The sequence below is a fragment of the Tachypleus tridentatus genome, chromosome 3, assembly GCF_004210375.1.
Source record: "Tachypleus tridentatus isolate NWPU-2018 chromosome 3, ASM421037v1, whole genome shotgun sequence".
NCBI classification, from domain to species: Eukaryota; Metazoa; Arthropoda; class Merostomata; order Xiphosura; family Limulidae; genus Tachypleus; species Tachypleus tridentatus.
In genome coordinates this window covers 14,835,540-14,854,163 of record NC_134827.1, presented here as the reverse complement: position 1 = coordinate 14,854,163, position 18,624 = coordinate 14,835,540, and the positions used below count along the sequence as shown (strand labels likewise).

The 18,624-nt window shown below is 30.0% G+C and overlaps 1 protein-coding gene across 3 annotated transcripts; it reads right to left on the bottom strand.

Annotated features, from left to right (window-relative positions):
• Positions 1 to 3,495: 3,495 nt before the first annotated feature.
• Positions 3,496 to 17,059, bottom strand: LOC143246399 (snRNA-activating protein complex subunit 1-like). 3 transcript variants are annotated; one of them, XM_076493032.1, is made up of 9 exons: positions 16,928 to 17,059; positions 14,715 to 14,865; positions 13,986 to 14,016; positions 12,959 to 13,087; positions 12,401 to 12,541; positions 8,729 to 8,842; positions 6,167 to 6,276; positions 4,324 to 4,366; positions 3,496 to 4,064 (listed from the first exon to the last, which is right to left on the bottom strand). In XM_076493032.1, the coding sequence occupies exons 2-9, from the start codon at positions 14,855 to 14,857 to the stop codon at positions 3,876 to 3,878; spliced, it is 900 nt and encodes a 299-aa protein (XP_076349147.1). In that variant the 5' UTR covers positions 14,858 to 14,865; positions 16,928 to 17,059; the 3' UTR covers positions 3,496 to 3,875. The 3 variants fall into 3 exon arrangements, with proteins under 3 accessions (XP_076349147.1, XP_076349146.1, XP_076349145.1); XM_076493031.1 differs by having other exon boundaries at positions 16,919 to 17,032; XM_076493030.1 differs by having other exon boundaries at positions 16,647 to 16,960.
• Between the last annotated feature and the right edge of the window lie 1,565 nt (positions 17,060 to 18,624).

Here is an 18,624-nt window from a genome sequence, read left to right as displayed (position 1 = left end):
CAAGCAATGTATCTCAGAACGACTAGTATGGGTATTAACACTTTTATTGATAGGGAGAGAACAACGTTTCAACCTTCCAAGGTCATCTTCAGCTTAAGAAAGAGATAGTTTGAATGCCACCGTTGACGAACACACGTCTGAGGAACGATAGTATAAACGTATACGGGATTGTAGGGGGCGTTGCAGGTGGATGTTAGATTATTAATTAGTATGGGTATAAAGGTGTCCAGTTTTCATGATTGATATATTACATGTGACTAAAGTAGCATTTCATAATTTTTTAATTAAATATGAATTACGGTGGCCTGCAAAATACTTAAATCTAAAGTTTTTATAAATATAATATTCTGACCTCAATTCATAGGTTACATCTCTTTACATTGTCCATTTCACTTGAGAAAAGAAGGGCAGCTTTCACTTCAACAAATGTTACAAAGGACTGAAGGGGAAAAAATTCATAAATTTTTAAAGAGTGAAAAGGAGCTAGTCAGCCCATGAAGGAAGATCCATCTGCTCATCCAAGTACTCATGCTTATATCGAATCTTTTTCCTGAACTTAGTTAACTAGGTTTTCTGCCTCCACCACCTTCAAAGGCAGTTCATTCAAAAAATCAGTCAGCACGTTTGAAAAATAATACTGTATAAACTCCAGATGACTCATATGCTGCCAAAAGTCACATTTATTATCCCTTGTCCTATTATTTTGGAAGCTAAACAGAAAAACGTTTGACGGATCTATACTGTCAATACTCTTAAACACTTTAACCAAATCTCCTCTTACCCTTCTCCTGTCCAGAAAAACCAAGTTTAGAGATTTTAGTTTCTCCTCAAAGGACAATACCACCATCCCAGTAGCTCTTTGAACCTTCTCCAACAGTTCAATGTCCTTCTTGAGGAAGGGAATCCAATGTATATTTCTATACATGCTATTTAAAATGCTATTGCTTGCTACAATACACTGTTTAAATACTTAAGTGAATTTTTTAGCACAGCACCAAAATTTTGTAACTGTGATTCTATTAGATCTAACCCCATTTATTACTACTCTCTGATTTGTACTCTTCAACCAACTTTCTATCAATTTGATAATATTTCCCACATTCACAGATTTAATTTTTAAACAAGTCTTTTGTGATGCATCTTATCAAATGCTTTTTGAAATCAGGGCAAACCAAATCCACTGTATCTCCTTCATCAATCAACACCCTCAAAGAATGTCAGAAGATTTATTAAACAAGACTTACCATTGGTGAAACCATGCTAGCTCTTAAATACTATATCAAACTGCTTTAAGTGACTGGAATGCATCTTAAATCATACTCCCCCAAACCTTTTCAACCGCTGATGCAAGACTAACTTGCTTATAATTGTCTGGACAATGCTTACCCCCTCCTTTAAATATTGGACTAACATTAGCCTGAAATTTGAAATCAAGGTAATATTCTTCTTCAATTCTATATTTAATAAAATTCCAAACCAAAAAGTGCAATGGTCACTTGTACTTGAATGATCAGCAACCACAACTCTATCATATTCACATCATTTGCTAATTTTAAATCTAATGTAATTTTCTCTCTTATATGTTCCATCACCAATTGGTGGATAATAGTATCATGAATAATTTCCAAAAACCTATCCTCTTCACTGTCAGACTCAAAATTTTCCCAATCAACACCTCTTAAATTAAAATCTCCAACAATGATATCTTTTTCTGCTACTGTATTATCTCTCTATACAGTTTCTCATTAACTTCCACATTTTAGTCTGATGGTCTATAATAAAACCCAGTTACAAGAATTTTTTCCTTTACATCAAAGACTAACCCAAACCAACTCAACCTCGGTGCTACTTTCTTTAATATGCCCTAATTCAAGAGAATACAATTCACTCCTCACATATAAAGGTCTTTCTCGCCATTTTTTCAATATTTTTTCTCTAGTAAATAATCTGTAGCCTGGTAATTCATTAAAAAAAATAAAATTAATTCATCCAATTTGTTTAAATCCAAACAAGTTTCAGTGACACCCATAATATCAAAATCCTCAGTTTCCACAACTGCTTTAAACTCATCAATTTCATTTTTAATAATAATATTACAAGATTTTTATAAGATTTAATCACTGTCAGCACTTCAAGTAATTTACATTTGTACTTTTCCACCTCTACAACTTTACCCCCCTAAAAAAAAAGTTATAGAAGTTTTAAGTTCAAACTATTTAATAATTATTAATTAATTATAATTAATAAAATGACAGCTGTTAGACTTTCTGACCCATTTTTGGTTGTGCAATAGGCAGTGAACACAAACCTGAGAATTTGGTTGGTTTTAGGTGTTTATTAATACATAAAAATGTGTCTATCTGCACCTCTGATGACTGGAGAGTTGCTAATGTTATTTCAGGTTTTAAAGAGGCTGAGAGGATATGATAAACTAGTCAGTCTTACTTCTGTAGTGGGAATAATTCAAAAGCATGCAACATGAGAGAGTTTGCATGATTTACCTGGTGAAAATGTATGTTATAAAAAAAAATTATTTTCCAAAGGAAACACTGTACAACGTCACTGTTGGCCTTTGGCAGAGTTCAAAATGAAACCAACTTCACTGGGTGTTGTTGGAACAAAATGTGGGTTTTGGCATAGTTTGTTCTGAATTTCACAAAGCTACACAAGGGCTATCTGCACTAGCCGTCCCTAATTTTGCAGCGTAAGACTAGAGTGAAGGCAACTAGACATCATCACCCACCATCAACTCTTGGGCTACTCTTTTATCAATGAATAGTGGGATTGACCATTAAATTATAATGCCCCTAAGGCTGAAAGGGCGAGCATGTTTGGTGTGACAGGGATTTGAACTTGCAACTTTGTTTGCTGCTAAGTTCAAAGCTACACAATGGGCTAACTGTGCTCTGCCAAAATTGAGCACTGAAACTCAACTTTTAGCATTATAAGACCTAAAAACTCATTAGTGAGTTATCTGGAAAGAGGAGGGCAAGTCAGTGATAAGTAGAAATACAATTTTATAATTTCAGCATTATCAAAGGTGTGGTTTGCAGGCATATCACGATTTCGACTTGATTTTATTAATATGGATTAAAAAGTTTTCCTTTAATCTGTTTCTATGTACTACTGAACAAAAAGTGCTCTGGAAAACTTTTGAATTAATTATTTTTGTTCAACTTAACTTTATTTCATTGTTGTTTTTTAAAAGGTGACATCTAATTTACTCAAAGGTATGTTGCTGTAACTTTATGGAAGAAAAGTCATCAACAGCAGTCCTTCACTGGCTAAGTAGATATCTATATTTTTATATTATAAGAGAACAACTACACATTTTCCATATAAATAAAGAGTGTACTTGTACAGTCTATTTGTGTCTTAGCTTGAAACTTGATCATTTGGTTAAAATGTGTTTATGACAGAATTGTATATTTTTAGAATCACATCACTCATTGTTTGTATTTATGTTATTAAATTACTGTTCTGTGTTACATGATATTTCTATAGCCTTAAAATCAAAGTTTATTCATGTTAAAGTCATTAAATACAGTGGAATTTCAAGATACTAAAAACACATTAAGTCACACTTCTGGGCCCACTATACTGATTTTTGAAATGTGGTGGCAAGACACTATATATCATTTTAAAATTATGCATCAGTGTATTGGACACATATATACTGATGAAACAAATACTAAGCCAAAATAATAAGTTATTCTTGAGCGTTTCTGGCCAGAAAAACTACATGAAAATATACTACTTTCAGTCTTAAAATAAAGTTGTATGTTTGAGTCTTTTTTTGTTGTTGTTGTCAGTTTTCTCTGCTCCTGTATCAAGTCTGAAATGAGTATTTCTATGCAGTGCACACTGAATAATTATTACTGCTTCTTCTTTCTTATTGGAGATTTATCACAATCAGAACTATCATCTTTTTGAACTGGACGATGACGACGTGACTGAGATACAGTTGCTACTGAAGAAAACTGTTGAGCTCTTAGACGTGCTCGACGAGCTCCTATGTTTTCTTCTTCTTCATCATTAATGTCACCTTCTTCAAAGGTTGAATCCTGAAAAAAACAACAAAAGAACAAGTTTACTGTTATGTTCTTTCCTAACAAATTTTCTTCTCATTGTTTTAAGCCTTTTCAGACTGGAGAGTGTTACTGCTATCTCTTGATATTTTTCCTTCTTTGAACATTTTTTTAATTATTTAAAAACATATACTTAAATCTATAGTGCATTAGACCAAATTTTCATACCTGAAAACCTTATCATATGTCATAACAAAGACTCTCGACTATATAAAGCAATGTAACATATCCTTACCTGGTTGGAATACTTATACTTCTCTTGAAACTGTTTTATTTTTCTGTAAAAATAAACCCAAAAAACAATACAAAATTAAATGTTAATTTTAGATATAGATATTATAAAACATGTGTGCATATGTGTGTATTTTAGAATAAAATCAATGACGGAAAATAGTCCATTAAGTCTACAAATAATTACTGAGGTTTTGTTCCAAACCAACCCATTATCGATCTACTGGAAAAATTCACCAGCAAGATATCACACGCTGCATTTCTTTCATACACTAGATATAATCCAAAAGAAAAAAAAAACCTATTCAAAGTGTTCTCACTTCTGTTACCTGTTTGGACAGAATATATGTTCTTTCAATCACAGTATCTTTCCTCTTTTGAAATAAAGCATGAATCTAAGTCCAAAGTCTAAAACAATCATGAGTAGAACTTACTTTCATAAATCACCTAATTTGTAGAGAGATTAACCTTCCATTGTTAGTATTATTATTGTTTATCTTACAAAAAAAAATCAATAATTTGAAAACAAGTTCACTATTTATTTTTTTTCCAAAATAATGGTCAAATGGAACTAAATTACACATATTAAAAAGTTGAAGGGTTACAAAAAGTATTACAGATAAAATTCAAAGCTTCGAAGATAAAGTACTTGTTATGTTCTTTCCTAGTGTTACAGACAAAATTTGCATAATTATGCTAGCTTTTTATCTACTTGTCCATAATTATACTTAGATGTCTTTTTTTCAAAGATTTACAGTTATAAAACACCTTCCAAAAAAGCAAGTTACATACACACCCACACTTTACAGTTTTAATTACAAGTGTAAAAAAATGTTAAAAGATTATAACAATGCTGGAGATGCCAAATCAAAGTATGTCTTTAAGTTACATTTTTTAACATGTGAAAAATTTATTGAAAGCTGTATGAGTGCAGACTGAACACAATTTTTACTCTCAAGAAAGTTAACTTTGAAACTGAGACCACAAGCAAAACTCCCAACTTAAAACAATGCAATCAAGTTTCCTGATAACAACAACAAACATAAATGATGGATGAAGCAACATAAAAAATATAAACAACTAAATCAATAAATGTAAAAGTGATAACCAATATATTTAAAATTGTTTAAGGAAGAAAGAAAGACTACAGGAAAAATCTCTCGTACACAAAACCTATGAATCAAATAATGTTTTAATAACAATAGTTTTTGTATTACTTATACCCTTCTTAACTTCAATTCTGTAACTTTTACGATATTAGTTTCAGTTTCTAATAGAATGTGACTAATTTTATGGAATCATCTCATAATCAGTAGTGAAATATAGCACTCCATTTCAGTTTCATCACTGTTACTTTAAACATTAGTTTCTGACTTCATGAAAACTGTTAAACATCAACAGATGTGCTCCTTATTTTAAAGTTGTTCAGGTGGTAAGCCTAGTTATTAACCTATATGTGATAATCAATGGGTCATTTTGTATCTCTGGTACATTGTAGTGAAATAGAAAAAATGCAATACAGTAATTGTAGATTATTTAAGTAGAATTTGTTTGTGTTGGATACTCGCACAAAGATACAATTATACTAGAGGAAAGTAACTAGTCAACAGCTTCTACTGCCAACTCACAAGCTAGTCTAACTGAGATGTAGGATCTGCCATCACTCCCATATTGCGCCCACAACCAAATGAAGTATAATTCTTTAACAACAGTGCATGAGATATGGACATTTTTATTTAAAATTTCAGAATACTAATCATTATGCCACATCCAAACCAAGTTCAATAGTAATAAGAGAAAATACATATGTAGTTTCTATTTAAAGAAAAACTACTCAAGTTACTCACTCATTTATTTCTTCATAAATATCACCAGACACAATGTTTAATGTCTGGACACTTTCAATGCTTTGTGCTTCCTTCATCTTTGTATAGTGTTCATGAATGGCCTGAAGTTGCTGACAATGATGGAAATAAAGACGTTGAGTTATAAAAATAAACCAGTGAAAAATTTAATAAGATATCTTAACATTGAGTTAAAACATTTAAAAACCTGAAGTTCATTTTTCTTTTTATTTTATCACATTTATCTATGTTCAGTATACTTTTAAATGATGCCAGCTGATACTCCATAACTGTGTAGCTAAAGACAACAGCAGCAGCAACAATTGGGGATTTATGTTTTCTAACAATACACTAATTTAAAACATCAAACATTATCCTAGAGATGTATAAAAAAAGAAAAGAAAGAATTTAACTATGAATTCTACTTAACTACTGGGAAAATAATGATTAAAATTTAAACAATATCGTCACCTCAAGAATATGTTATTTTATCAAGTGAAATTTAATTCAAAACATAATTTTCTTACTAATGTTTTACATATATAGTAATAAAACAGTCTGTGTGTGTGTCAGTACCATAGCTCCCAGAGGAAATAACCTAAAGACCTGAAATGTGCACACAATTACTAAAGGAACTCTGAGTGTGCATCTAAGTATAATTTTTACCTGAAAAACATTTGGCCTATTATTTTGACCTATAGTCCTTAACCATAAAAAGAGAGAAGTATATGGTGGTATCTGTTACTTGGTACAACAAACTGTAAGAGAATAGGTATTTAATAATAATAATTTTGTAAGAACTTGTTTAAAAAAACATATTTTGTCATACAAGTTATTATCTGTGCAGCACAAAAACAAATTTGACCTTACTTCAAAAAATTGAAAGAGATATGAATGATGTAAAACTTTCTTCAATCATTTTTTAAAAAATTATTTCTGAACAAGAAGAGTAGCCATGATTTTAATCAGAAAGTAATAGGAAAAAGAAACAGCACCTACTAAGTAAGAACATCAAAAACTGTAAGCAGTATTTTCCATTATGCTTAAATAGCCCTTAATAAACATTGTTTAAGACTCATAAGTAACTTAATATCTAGAATAATGCATGGACTTTTCTCTATGTTGAAATACTTTTATTTATGAGTTTTTGGCCCTTTCACTGGAGCATTCATCAAATAACAATGTACCAAGAGATAAAAATTTGTTAATTGTGGAATTCTGTTTTAAGATAGTTATTTAGGCAACAGTCATTACACTAACTGACATCTGATACTAAAGTTATGAAATACATAGAATTACAATGAATATAAATCAATTGTATCAATATAATAAACATAAGAAAAATATATGTTTTATGTTCTATTGAGCAAGTTATTTTTCCACTTTTACTGAGAACTCTGAATACTCCTTTCCTTTGTATCTACCTCTTCAATAATTTCACTGTATAGGTCTAAACCCAACTGACTGAAGTGCTGTAATTTGCATCTCTGATCACACAGTATTAAATTAGCACATAAAAGAAACACTCCAATAAAGTGCTATCAACCTTTCTATAATTTTTAATGAAGAATGGAAAAGTTTATAATTGAAAGTAGTAAAAACAATTTTTTTTGGCTTTTGTCAAATTAAATAAAACAATAAAAAAGGTTGCTTTTGTAGGCTGTTTATATTTTTCAAGAAAAATAATGCACCAATACCATATTCATGGATTATGAATAATAATAGAAATAATTCACCTCTACAGCAATACTTATAAAAAATACAGAATTTTATTATCACTGCTTAAGGTATTTAGAAAAGCTCTCAAAAAGCCAGGTGATGTAATAATGTAATGCCTTCTCAACTTCATTAATCACTTTTAAATTTAAATGAAGGGGTTACAATATATCCAACCCAAATCTGAAGTAAAAATTTCACATCAAACCTTTTGGGTAGAGCCATTTTGTGTTGACCTTGTGAAGAATGTTTTTCTATTTTTCTTATAGTATTATTTCACAGCAAGCATTGCCAAAAACAATTATTAAAACTTTTGAAATTTAACTACTATAATAAACCTTTACAGAAAATGACAAAAAGTAAATAAAAAATTTAACTTTCAGTTATTACAAAATCATTTACTTTTACAAACTTTATACATCATCTATGTCTAATTACAAAACTTGGAATTTTTGTAGGCATTTTAACTGATTCAAACAAAGGGTTTAGAAATTATTATTTGTTTACAATCTGATCTGAATAAACTGATCATAGCTGATTCTCTCTCAGAACCAAGATTTTAATGAAAACAAATCTTTCTAATTTGGGGGGTTAGAGCTTAAATAAAATATTGAAAAATACATTCTAATTACTATAAAAAAATAGAATTTATGACATATCAAATAATAATAATATTAATTAGCATTGCATCAGAAAAGTCAAAATATTTTGCATAACATAAAATCCCATCTTGGTAAAAAATGGTGATTAAAATAGCTTACAGAAATCACTTTAAAACACTATGTGTAGATGTATAACAAACTCAATGCTCAAATTTTTGACACAGTATTTTGAAGGGAAAAAACATACTTCCAAATGTCCACAATTTTTTAATTCATGTAGAGGCATCATAACATCATCCAAACGACTTGTCTCCTGCACTTCTGAAATTCCGTTTAGTCTTAGGGAAGACTTAGGGCCCATCTAAAATGAGAGAAAAAACACAAACATTATTTTCCATTACACACAAAACATCATACAAGGGTTAACCAAGAAAATACTGTAGGCAAAACTGTCTTTACTGAGTTATAATATAGCAAGAATTTATTATTTTGTCTTAAGTCTTGCATAAAATTTCCAAGTGAACCTTATCAATATTTAGGGTCAGTTACAATTCTTATTGCTTGTTTCTCAAATGTAAGAACATCACAGAATACTAAGTATATTCAAAGTGAGAACTATAATATACAAAATGTTCAGTTAAATAGAGTATGAAACTCAGATTAGCACATTTATTTCTGCTAATTTCTTTGTTTGTATTGTCAAGTTAAAACAAGGATAAAATACTTTTTCATATTTTTATGGATTTATACAAAAATTTGGTTGTTACAAAAAAAAATTCACTGCATAAAACTCAATATTTATAGAAAAATAGTGCAAACTTTTAAAATCAAATACTCAGCTGTCTGTATTTTAAAAAAAATTATAACTTACACTGCACAGATAAAGAGTATAGAAATAATTACAAATCACACAAGAAACTTGCACAACTGATGGCTGCCACTAATTTTGTATATGTGTTTTGTGGACTAATTATGCAAAATGCAAATTAAAAAAACAACAACATCAATCTTTATTACATACCAAAGGTATTTTACAAAGAAAATATATCAGTGACATATCCCAGTTGCATAATTACATGCTTACCTCAATCCCACCATCAAATTCTGTGGGATAGACTACAGCTGTGGCATGAAGGCAATATATTAATGGAGTATGGACCAGTATAAAGTGAGTTCATATCTAATCTAGTGACCAGATACTGGCTGCAGGAGGAGAGTGTTATATTATGTACTACTGGCCCACATGTAATACATGCACTTCTCAACTACACTGAACAGACTAGTTGCAGGAGGACAGCAGTTTTGTTGAATGTACTCATCACAACTCTGCTCAAATATATATGTAAAAACGGCTCGTTTGGGTTGAGAAAATATTTTACATAGAGGAGCGAACAACGTTTCGACCTTCTTCGGTCATCATCAGGTTCACAAAAAAAGAAAGAGGAAGCTGACAACCCCTTTCAAACATGTGGTCAGCTTCTGGTCAGTTACCTCTTTCTTTCTTTGTGAACCTGACAATGACCAAAGAAGGTCGAAACGTTGTTCGCTCCTCTACGTAAAATATTTTCTCAACCCAAACGAGCCGTTTTTACATATATATTTCTCTACAAGTGGGTTTTCTCGGCATCACTGATTACAATTCTGCTCAACAGGCAGAGGATATAAATGAAGGGTGCAACAGGTATGAGAGACGTATATGATTTGTGACCTGCAACACATTAATAGAGTCATCATCATATTGGGACTTCTTTTTTTAAATCACCTCTGTTTGAGTTCAAGTGCTGATAAGTCTCCATGATCTACTACTCTAGCAGCTAAGAACTGTTAAATGGCCAGGGTCTCCCTAGCTAAACCTGATAAACATGGGAGGTAGAATTATTGTACAGTAGGCCTGGAGAAAGTGCCTGGATCATCTTCAGTCCTAAAGTCTAGAAAGATATTTTACTGGAAACAGTAAAATGGGTAACAGAGAAAGGAAAGGCAAAAAAAAAAAACTAAACTGGAAAGATAACAAGAACAGAAGGCATATAACATCATTCAAGTTACCAGGGAGAAAGAAATTCCACTGAAGACAATTAGGCAAAAATATTGAAGTAACACTAAAAATGGATACACAAGCAAAAGGAAAGCATAAAGTAAAGAGCACAACCACACTCACTGGGTCTCCAAAGCAAGGTGACAAAGGATAGAGAGAGAAAACAGAAGTGGAACAGGTCAAACAAAGAAGGGAATGAATTTAACATCTACAGAGGACTATCCAAAGCATAAAAAAATGCCTCCAATAAAAATGTGAAGTTGGGAGAGGGTTTACAAAATATCAGAGCAAAAACGAATAAAATATGAAAATTGGGAATCAGCAAGTAAAGTAGAAGGTAGGGGACATACTCCTCAAGTTGACCAGATAGATATCAATGAAAGGAAATATGAGAAAAGGAAAGAAAGTGTACAAAAGAAGTGAGAAACATGATGGGATGAGATATTTGGGTATAAGAAAGGAAACTATAAATTCTAAAGACAAGATAAACTCAAGAAATGTGCACCAAGGAGTGATAAATTGAAAGTTAATAAAGATCATTTAAATGATATGAAGTTTGGTGGAAGTTGCCTCAAGGATAGTTTCATGCAAATCTCTGGCAGACTTATGAGAAAATATAATGAAAGCTACTTGCAAAAGTGGGGAATTTATTGCTGTAATTTGTACTATAGGAGCAGCAATGGCCTCCATCAAAAGCAATAAACTGCAAAGAGAGTCCATTAGCTGTTGGATCAGGTAAGAGATACATTTGTGCTTATAAAATTTGAGACATTTTGTTTTACTGAAGGTTTATCAGACTAAGTTGAAAAGTTTCTCATTCTTACATTTTAGTTACATCGGTTAAAAAAATACATAACAATTAATGTATACGTTAAATAAATGTATGCATAAAAATAACAATTTATATTACATATTTCATAAACAAGTTTGCATTCAAATAAAAACTGAAAACCTTCCATGAGTCTCACCAATTTAGGTGTCAAAAAAAAACAAAAAACAACCAGAAATGTGCATTTTAGAACACACAATATGTATCATTCATTAGATAAAATATCACAAAAGTATGATAATTATTCCAGCTTTCTACATAAGCAACAAACTGATTAAATAATTCCTTATGAACTCAATGTAACAAAATGCTATTGCAATCAACCAAACAATTCCAATGAATAACAATGGTGTAAAAACTCAAGGAGTATTCCTAAGCCCTAAGTAGAGGAGAATCTGCTTTTTATAAACACCTCTGTCAGCAAGGTAAAAAAGCTAACTAGCAAACAGTCTGGAAAGTTGTAAAGGGTAGGGGTTTCTTTGATGGATTTGACAAACTTACTGACTTCTCAGCAGATCAAAGTTAAAAGGTTCAAATGTTAAATTCTGTCTTGTAATTATAAATAGCTGGCATTTCTAATTCATAATAGACAATAGAAACCTATTATTGAAATTATAAGTTTTGAATGAACATTGTAAAATGTTGTGACATGCACAAAAGGACCAGGCCTGAATATGAAGGGTTACCTGAAGAAAACCTCATGCCCAAGAATTCTATTCACCTTGTTTGATTATTTGAGAATCATATGCAACAAATTTCAGTGTGCAATGACTTTATTAACAAATGTCAGGTTCTCAGTTACTACTCAATAAAAAGTGCACCAATTGAATATATCATACGATCATATGAGAAAATAACAGTACCTGAAAGACGTTATGGACAAAATCTCAGAGTTACTTACATTGAAATATTTTAATATAACTAAGCAAACTGATGACAAGAAAGAGCACTAACCTAGCATATAGAAAATTAACTTACAGCTTATATTACAAGTCACTTTCTTATACTATTTCATATACTAAGCTAACAGTGTATTCAATAAGAATAAAATATACCATGGTTGGAGTGGCTACAAAGTGAAAAGCATTCATAAGCTGCAGACGATGAACGATAAAACAGATATCCAAGTGATGTTCACGAGTTGCAATACTGAAGATGTCTCGTAACTGTTTCCATTGCTCCAATGTGATTCTAATCTATAAGATCAATAAAATTCAATATTTCTCAAGAAGACCAACAACCTTATGATTTGAAAATTCTAATAATTATTTCTACTAATTTATTTCCATTAGAATTTTTAGTTTTAATAAATAAAATATTACAATCTAGCTTTTAGTAGAAGTATGAAGTAACATAAACAATTTGTCATCACCAAATGTGACATCGAAGAATAATGAATTGATGAAACAGACTGAGATGAAGAACCCTAGATGAAGATGTTAGATGGCAGATTCAAGTTTTTCTATGCTAGCCTTAAAATGCACAATAGTTAAACACATACGATAAAATGCAGATTGTATAACTATATCCAAACTATCTGGAACTTGTCGTAAAGAGAATGGACTACGACAAAAAGTATTACATTAATACACATAGCTTGCCATTAAATTTACCTTAACAGGTGGATTTAATGATTGTTTTACATAAAAACCATATAACAAGTAAAGGCCAGTCACTTGTTCCTGGAAGCTGTAGTTTATTGTCCATAAATTCATAGCAATCGTGAAGCACTCACGTGTGAACTGAAAAAAAAAAAGGTACATATATAGTTTTACCAGACACTAAGTAGTGCCTTATTTAAAGAGCGAAACCACAGTAAATCAGAAACATACTAATCTTTAGACATTCTAGAAGTTACGAATGCCAAAATGTTCAAAGAATAAACACGTTATTATGTCTTCAAATGGTGTTCTTCTTAACTGAACATAAATTATTGATGAAATAAAAAGATCATTCCTAGTTTTGTATTCAATGAACTGGAAAAATATTAAAATGAAAGAAAACAACTAAACACGATCATTTGGTTATTCCTTGTTATGCTAAGAATATCTAGAAATCTACTTTAAATTTTTGTTTTGTATGCAAGATGAAAATATAAACAAAATATTTAAAAAACATTATGTAGTCAGTGTTCTTTTTCAGGTTATATCATACTGCAGCTGAAATTATTCTCTGCATGTTTTTGAACATAAATTTCAGAAAATATTGTAAAACAGACCCAGCTGCCAAAAAAGTAAAATAAAGTGAAATTTATTTTATAAGAAATCTACAGACTAATATTAAGCATATATGTTAAGATGTTTGCGATAATGTTAAAATCATAGCATACAAGTCAAGATCATTGACTTCATATATATCATTTGTTTATGAAGTAATTATATATACCTTTTATTTATAACCAAATATTTATAAAATATTTTTAGTTTTATCAATAATTCAGTGCTAACAAATATACCATCTTTGAAAAGTAACTTTCCACAATGAGAGTTATCTACAAACATTAAAAAGTTTCATTTGTGCTGAACTAAATTTACCACTGACCAACAAATGGACAATTGAATTTACTTACATTTAATATCTACTTTTATATATATATATGCTGCAAAAAAGTTACAATCACACACACTCAATATTACTTACCATTAACAGTTCCCTTTCATTATCTTTCAACCTTAAAAAAATTAGAAAGTTAAATTAAAATAAAGTAAATGATAAACAAATATTAACCAATCTTTTTTTAATTTTCTGGATTATTGTTTTTGCAGTATATTCCTTTTTCTAATGTGTATGATTATTTTTATTTGTTTTTTCTACATTTATATAATACAGTTATAATTTTACAATTAAAATATTTTTTGTTCTTTGTTTTATTTTTCATTTTTTAACTTTGTACTAAAATGTGATGAGCAATTTATTTTATTATGTTAGCACATATTTTCTATGATCTAACAACTTGGTTTTGAATTTTTAAAAATCAAGCTGTCAATTTCTTCCAAGGTTTTCTATACTTAGTTCATTATTTTTCAAATATATCATTGATAATTTACCTTTATTTGACAACTGTTAATCAATAAATGCTCCACTCAGTTGTTAACCCATAGTCACTTATCTTTTTATATATTTTTTTTTACATTGTTAAAATGTATTATTAATACCTAAAAGATTTCTAAAAGTAAAAATATTTTTTCTCAACTGTAACAATGGTGTTATTATTTACTACAAAAACATTTTGTTAAATTTTGTCTCATTTAAGTGTTGCATTTATAACTACTGTGCAATGAATTCTTAATTCAACCCTATGGGATCAGCTTAGCCAATTTGACTGACATGGTTACTACCATATTAATACAAAATTATACATAATCTTACAAGAATATTGAAGAAAATTTCATTTCTTTCCAAATTTTTGCAAATTCCTCATATCGAATGCTTTTTTTCTCCACAAACTTTTTCATTAATGCATCAACATCTGTTTGAACACCAGCTGCAAAGTTTTTCCCCTGACTTGGCATTATGACAACTGCAAGATATCAAAGAAAGGTAGAAAATTAAAAACAGTTTGCAAAACAGAATTCAAATATTTTTTTTTGGAAAGAGATGGACCATTTTTATTTGTTTATTTTATTAATAAACATAAAATCTAAAATTTCAATTATATTTCTTGAACTTTATCTAAGAAATTAAAAAAACTGGTAAATTTCATACTAAAATTTATAATAGAAAATTAGGTGGGTAAAAAATCTAATTAAAGAATCACATTGATCATTCAGCAATATTACAGTAACATTTTGTTGATAAAACAACAAGTGAGACTAGTGTCCTGTACCTCTAGTTTATTCATGTTTTGTCTCCAGGACAATGTTAACTGTAATGTAGCTGATAATGTTCTTGTGCAGAAATAAGCATTTTTTTTTGTGATAATAATCAATTGTTCTCATTAAGCAAAAGCACAACATTTTAACTACCATTCACCAAGTTCATCATGGTGATGAAAGTTAAGAAAAATATGTTTGAAACTATGTCAGCATGATTATTTTGAGCATGTGCTGTTAAAGTGCATAAGTTGATCTGACTATTTGCACAAACAACACTAGTATATATGCCAAAGGCACCAAACATTTACGACAGTTTGCAAACAGTAATGTGGAGTTAACTTTTGAAGACATACAAGAACAACTACACCATTTAATTCATGAGTCAGTAGACACAATCTTTGTCATAATAACACTTAATATTATTTCAGTAACGTACTAAATAACCTGCTTGTAATAAGCTTTCTAATGTACGTTATCTGTTTATGATAAATTATAAAGTGGTAAACATTTAACAACATAATATCCATCTTAGAATCTACACAACTCTTTTACATAAGCAGTACTTGAAGTCATTATGTTTACATATAAGACTGTTTAACTAATAGTCACATTGATGACAGTATTTGGTTAATATTCAGTTATCAGTTATGTTTAACCAATCACAAAACATACTTTTATTACCAATTCCCATGATATCGCTACGTAATACAACTGTAAAAAGTTAATAACTGAATTAATAACAAAAACATTAAAATGGTCTTTTACATTGTAAATTATGTATTAACAAATCACTCAAAAGTTTTAAGTTTTAAACATTCTTTTTTCTGTTGTACTCTCTGTAATGTATTAACAAAAACATTGTATGGATTTCAAAATGACAATCTTAAACACCAAAACCCCATCTCCTCCCTCATCCTTGTCCTCTTTAACAAAAATATGTCATGAAATTGCAACCTATTTCAATATACTATAACCCTCTCAAACCTGAAAAAATTCCAGCAAGTTTCTCCAAATCCTGTAAACTCAACATTTTTAAGTATGATTAGTTATATAATTCTGAAGCCCAATACTGAAGAAATTTTTAATTTATAAATAAACTTTCTTATATCTTGAATGTAATAACAGTAGACTTGTATTATGTCTAATATTCTCTTAAATGTTTTTACTTTAGATAAAATATTAATCTTAAATTCTGATGCATAGGTTTATTTTTTCTGCATATTTGAGAATTTTATGGTGCAATTTCAAATTGCTAGACGCACAAAAATGGGAAGTTGTGCTATATAGAGAAAGCATTGGCAATTGCACAAAGAAATCACAGACATTTAATATTTAACTTTTACGTTTAACCCTTTTAAGTTCTCTTAATTGTTAACAATCTACTAAAGTATTTATTTAGATAATAGAACCAAATTTCTACATAGTGCTCCGAGTTAATAGTTAGGTTTAAGTATACAAAGTAATTCATATAAAATGAGATAATTACCTGGTTTAACTTTCAGCTTTAAAGTTTAACTTATTAATATATCATCTTCAGTGTTTGAACTTGTGAATATTTCATTCAGTCTTTTCTCAAAAAATTAAACATACATAAAATCACAAATAAATTATCAACTTGTTGATCTAGATATGGTTTGTTCTTTCTGAAATTGTATATGTCATATACATTTAAAACGCACAACCTCAAAAAGAATAATATTGAAGATTAACTTAACTTACAACTAAAAAAAAAACATTATACATATAATAAAATAATACCGACTGCACCTCCATACTAATTTTACTGGTTATCGCCACCTGCAACTAAATTAAATGTGAAAGAACACACGCTAATAAAACATTTCGAGACAAGATTATAGTTTTTAGTTTGGCGTTATTTTTTAACAACCGGTTCACAAGAAAATTCACCAATAATAGTCTGACTTTAAAAATGTAGTTTACTGAGCTTTAAAAAAATTTCTCGTTTAAGAATAAAGATATTTAACAGCGTTGTGTATGGAAAAGGTTTTGGTGTTCTGGTTGATTTAAGTCTCCTTTGGGGTATCATGTTCTGTTTTGGACTCCTTAACATTGAATTGCTGAAAACAGTTCAAATGAGGTCTACTAAAATGATATCTCACGTAGAAAATTTGTCACACGAAGGAAGATTGAAATCTCTGAAATTATTTTCTTTTGAAAAAGAACAAGAGTTGGAGTGGATCTTTTTGAAGTGTTTAAGACTGAAAATAGATTTTAGAGTGTTGATTTATTATCGTTTTCTGTATTTAATGGTGAGAGTGGCAGGACTAGAAGACAAAAATATGAATTTTGGCAAAGTAGAAATCATCTTCAGCTGAGAGTTAATGTTTCTAATAGAATAGTTGATCTTTTGAATGAAGTGCTTTATAATTAAGACGTGGTTGATGCAGTAGATTTCAGGGTTTATAAGGGAAAGTGTGATAATTATTTAAATAATAAAAACTCGCTTCAAGCGTTTAAATTTTTATATAGTTTAATGGATGGGAAGCCTTAAATGGACTAATAGGTTCCATATTGTTCTAAATTTTATATCATGTTATGTTAAAATAATAATTTTTTTCTCAGTGTAAATCAGTTGTGCACTTGCCAAGTCATCAAACTGTTAACTTTGCTTATATAAGCACACACATATACATACCGTTTTGATAATCGGTTTTTTGTATCTATATGGACATGCATGTTGGTTATAAGGATATAAGAAACTTAAGAAATGGAGAGGTGGGCTGTGAAAGTCAATACAAAAAGTATGGAAAGCCCAGAACCTAGCTGTCTCATCAAGTAAAAAAAAAAAGTATAGTTGGGTCCTGTAATTGATATTTCGAACTTCGAAGAAGCAAGCGAGTTTGCATTTGGCGGGCTGGCTGTTGAAACTATGATGCGAAAGATATAGATTTTTGCAAAGGGAAAATCAAGCACTTTATTTTATTATGATATGGCTGAAAAGTCTCACACAGGACTAGCTCCGGGTAATCAAAAACAAGAATTATATAATCGTTAAAGGTATGAATTTAGAATTTTTTGGTAATGATGAGATCTGGTGCAGTGCACTCTTTGTATCTTTTCTTCCTTTAGTGGCAGTACTGCTGAGTTTGCAAATTTACAAATCAGCATATACTAATGATTTAGAGGCAAACCATCCACAACACTATAATTTTCTTCGATTTCTAAGATCAGTAAAGCGCTACGTATCCATACCATATGTTAAGCAGAAGAAACAACGAAAAACGTTTAATCAATTGTCAATATAGCACTGCACAACAACTTTTCTTTTTTTAAATTTTGCTTAAAGCTACTCGAAGAATGTTTGCGCTAGCTGTCTCTAATTTTAAGAAGATACTCTGTAGGTGCACAATATGTTTAACTTGACTGTTTTATAGAGATGTTTGTTTGTTTTGAATTTCGCACAAAGCTACTCGAGGGCTATATGTGCTAGTCGTCCCTAATTT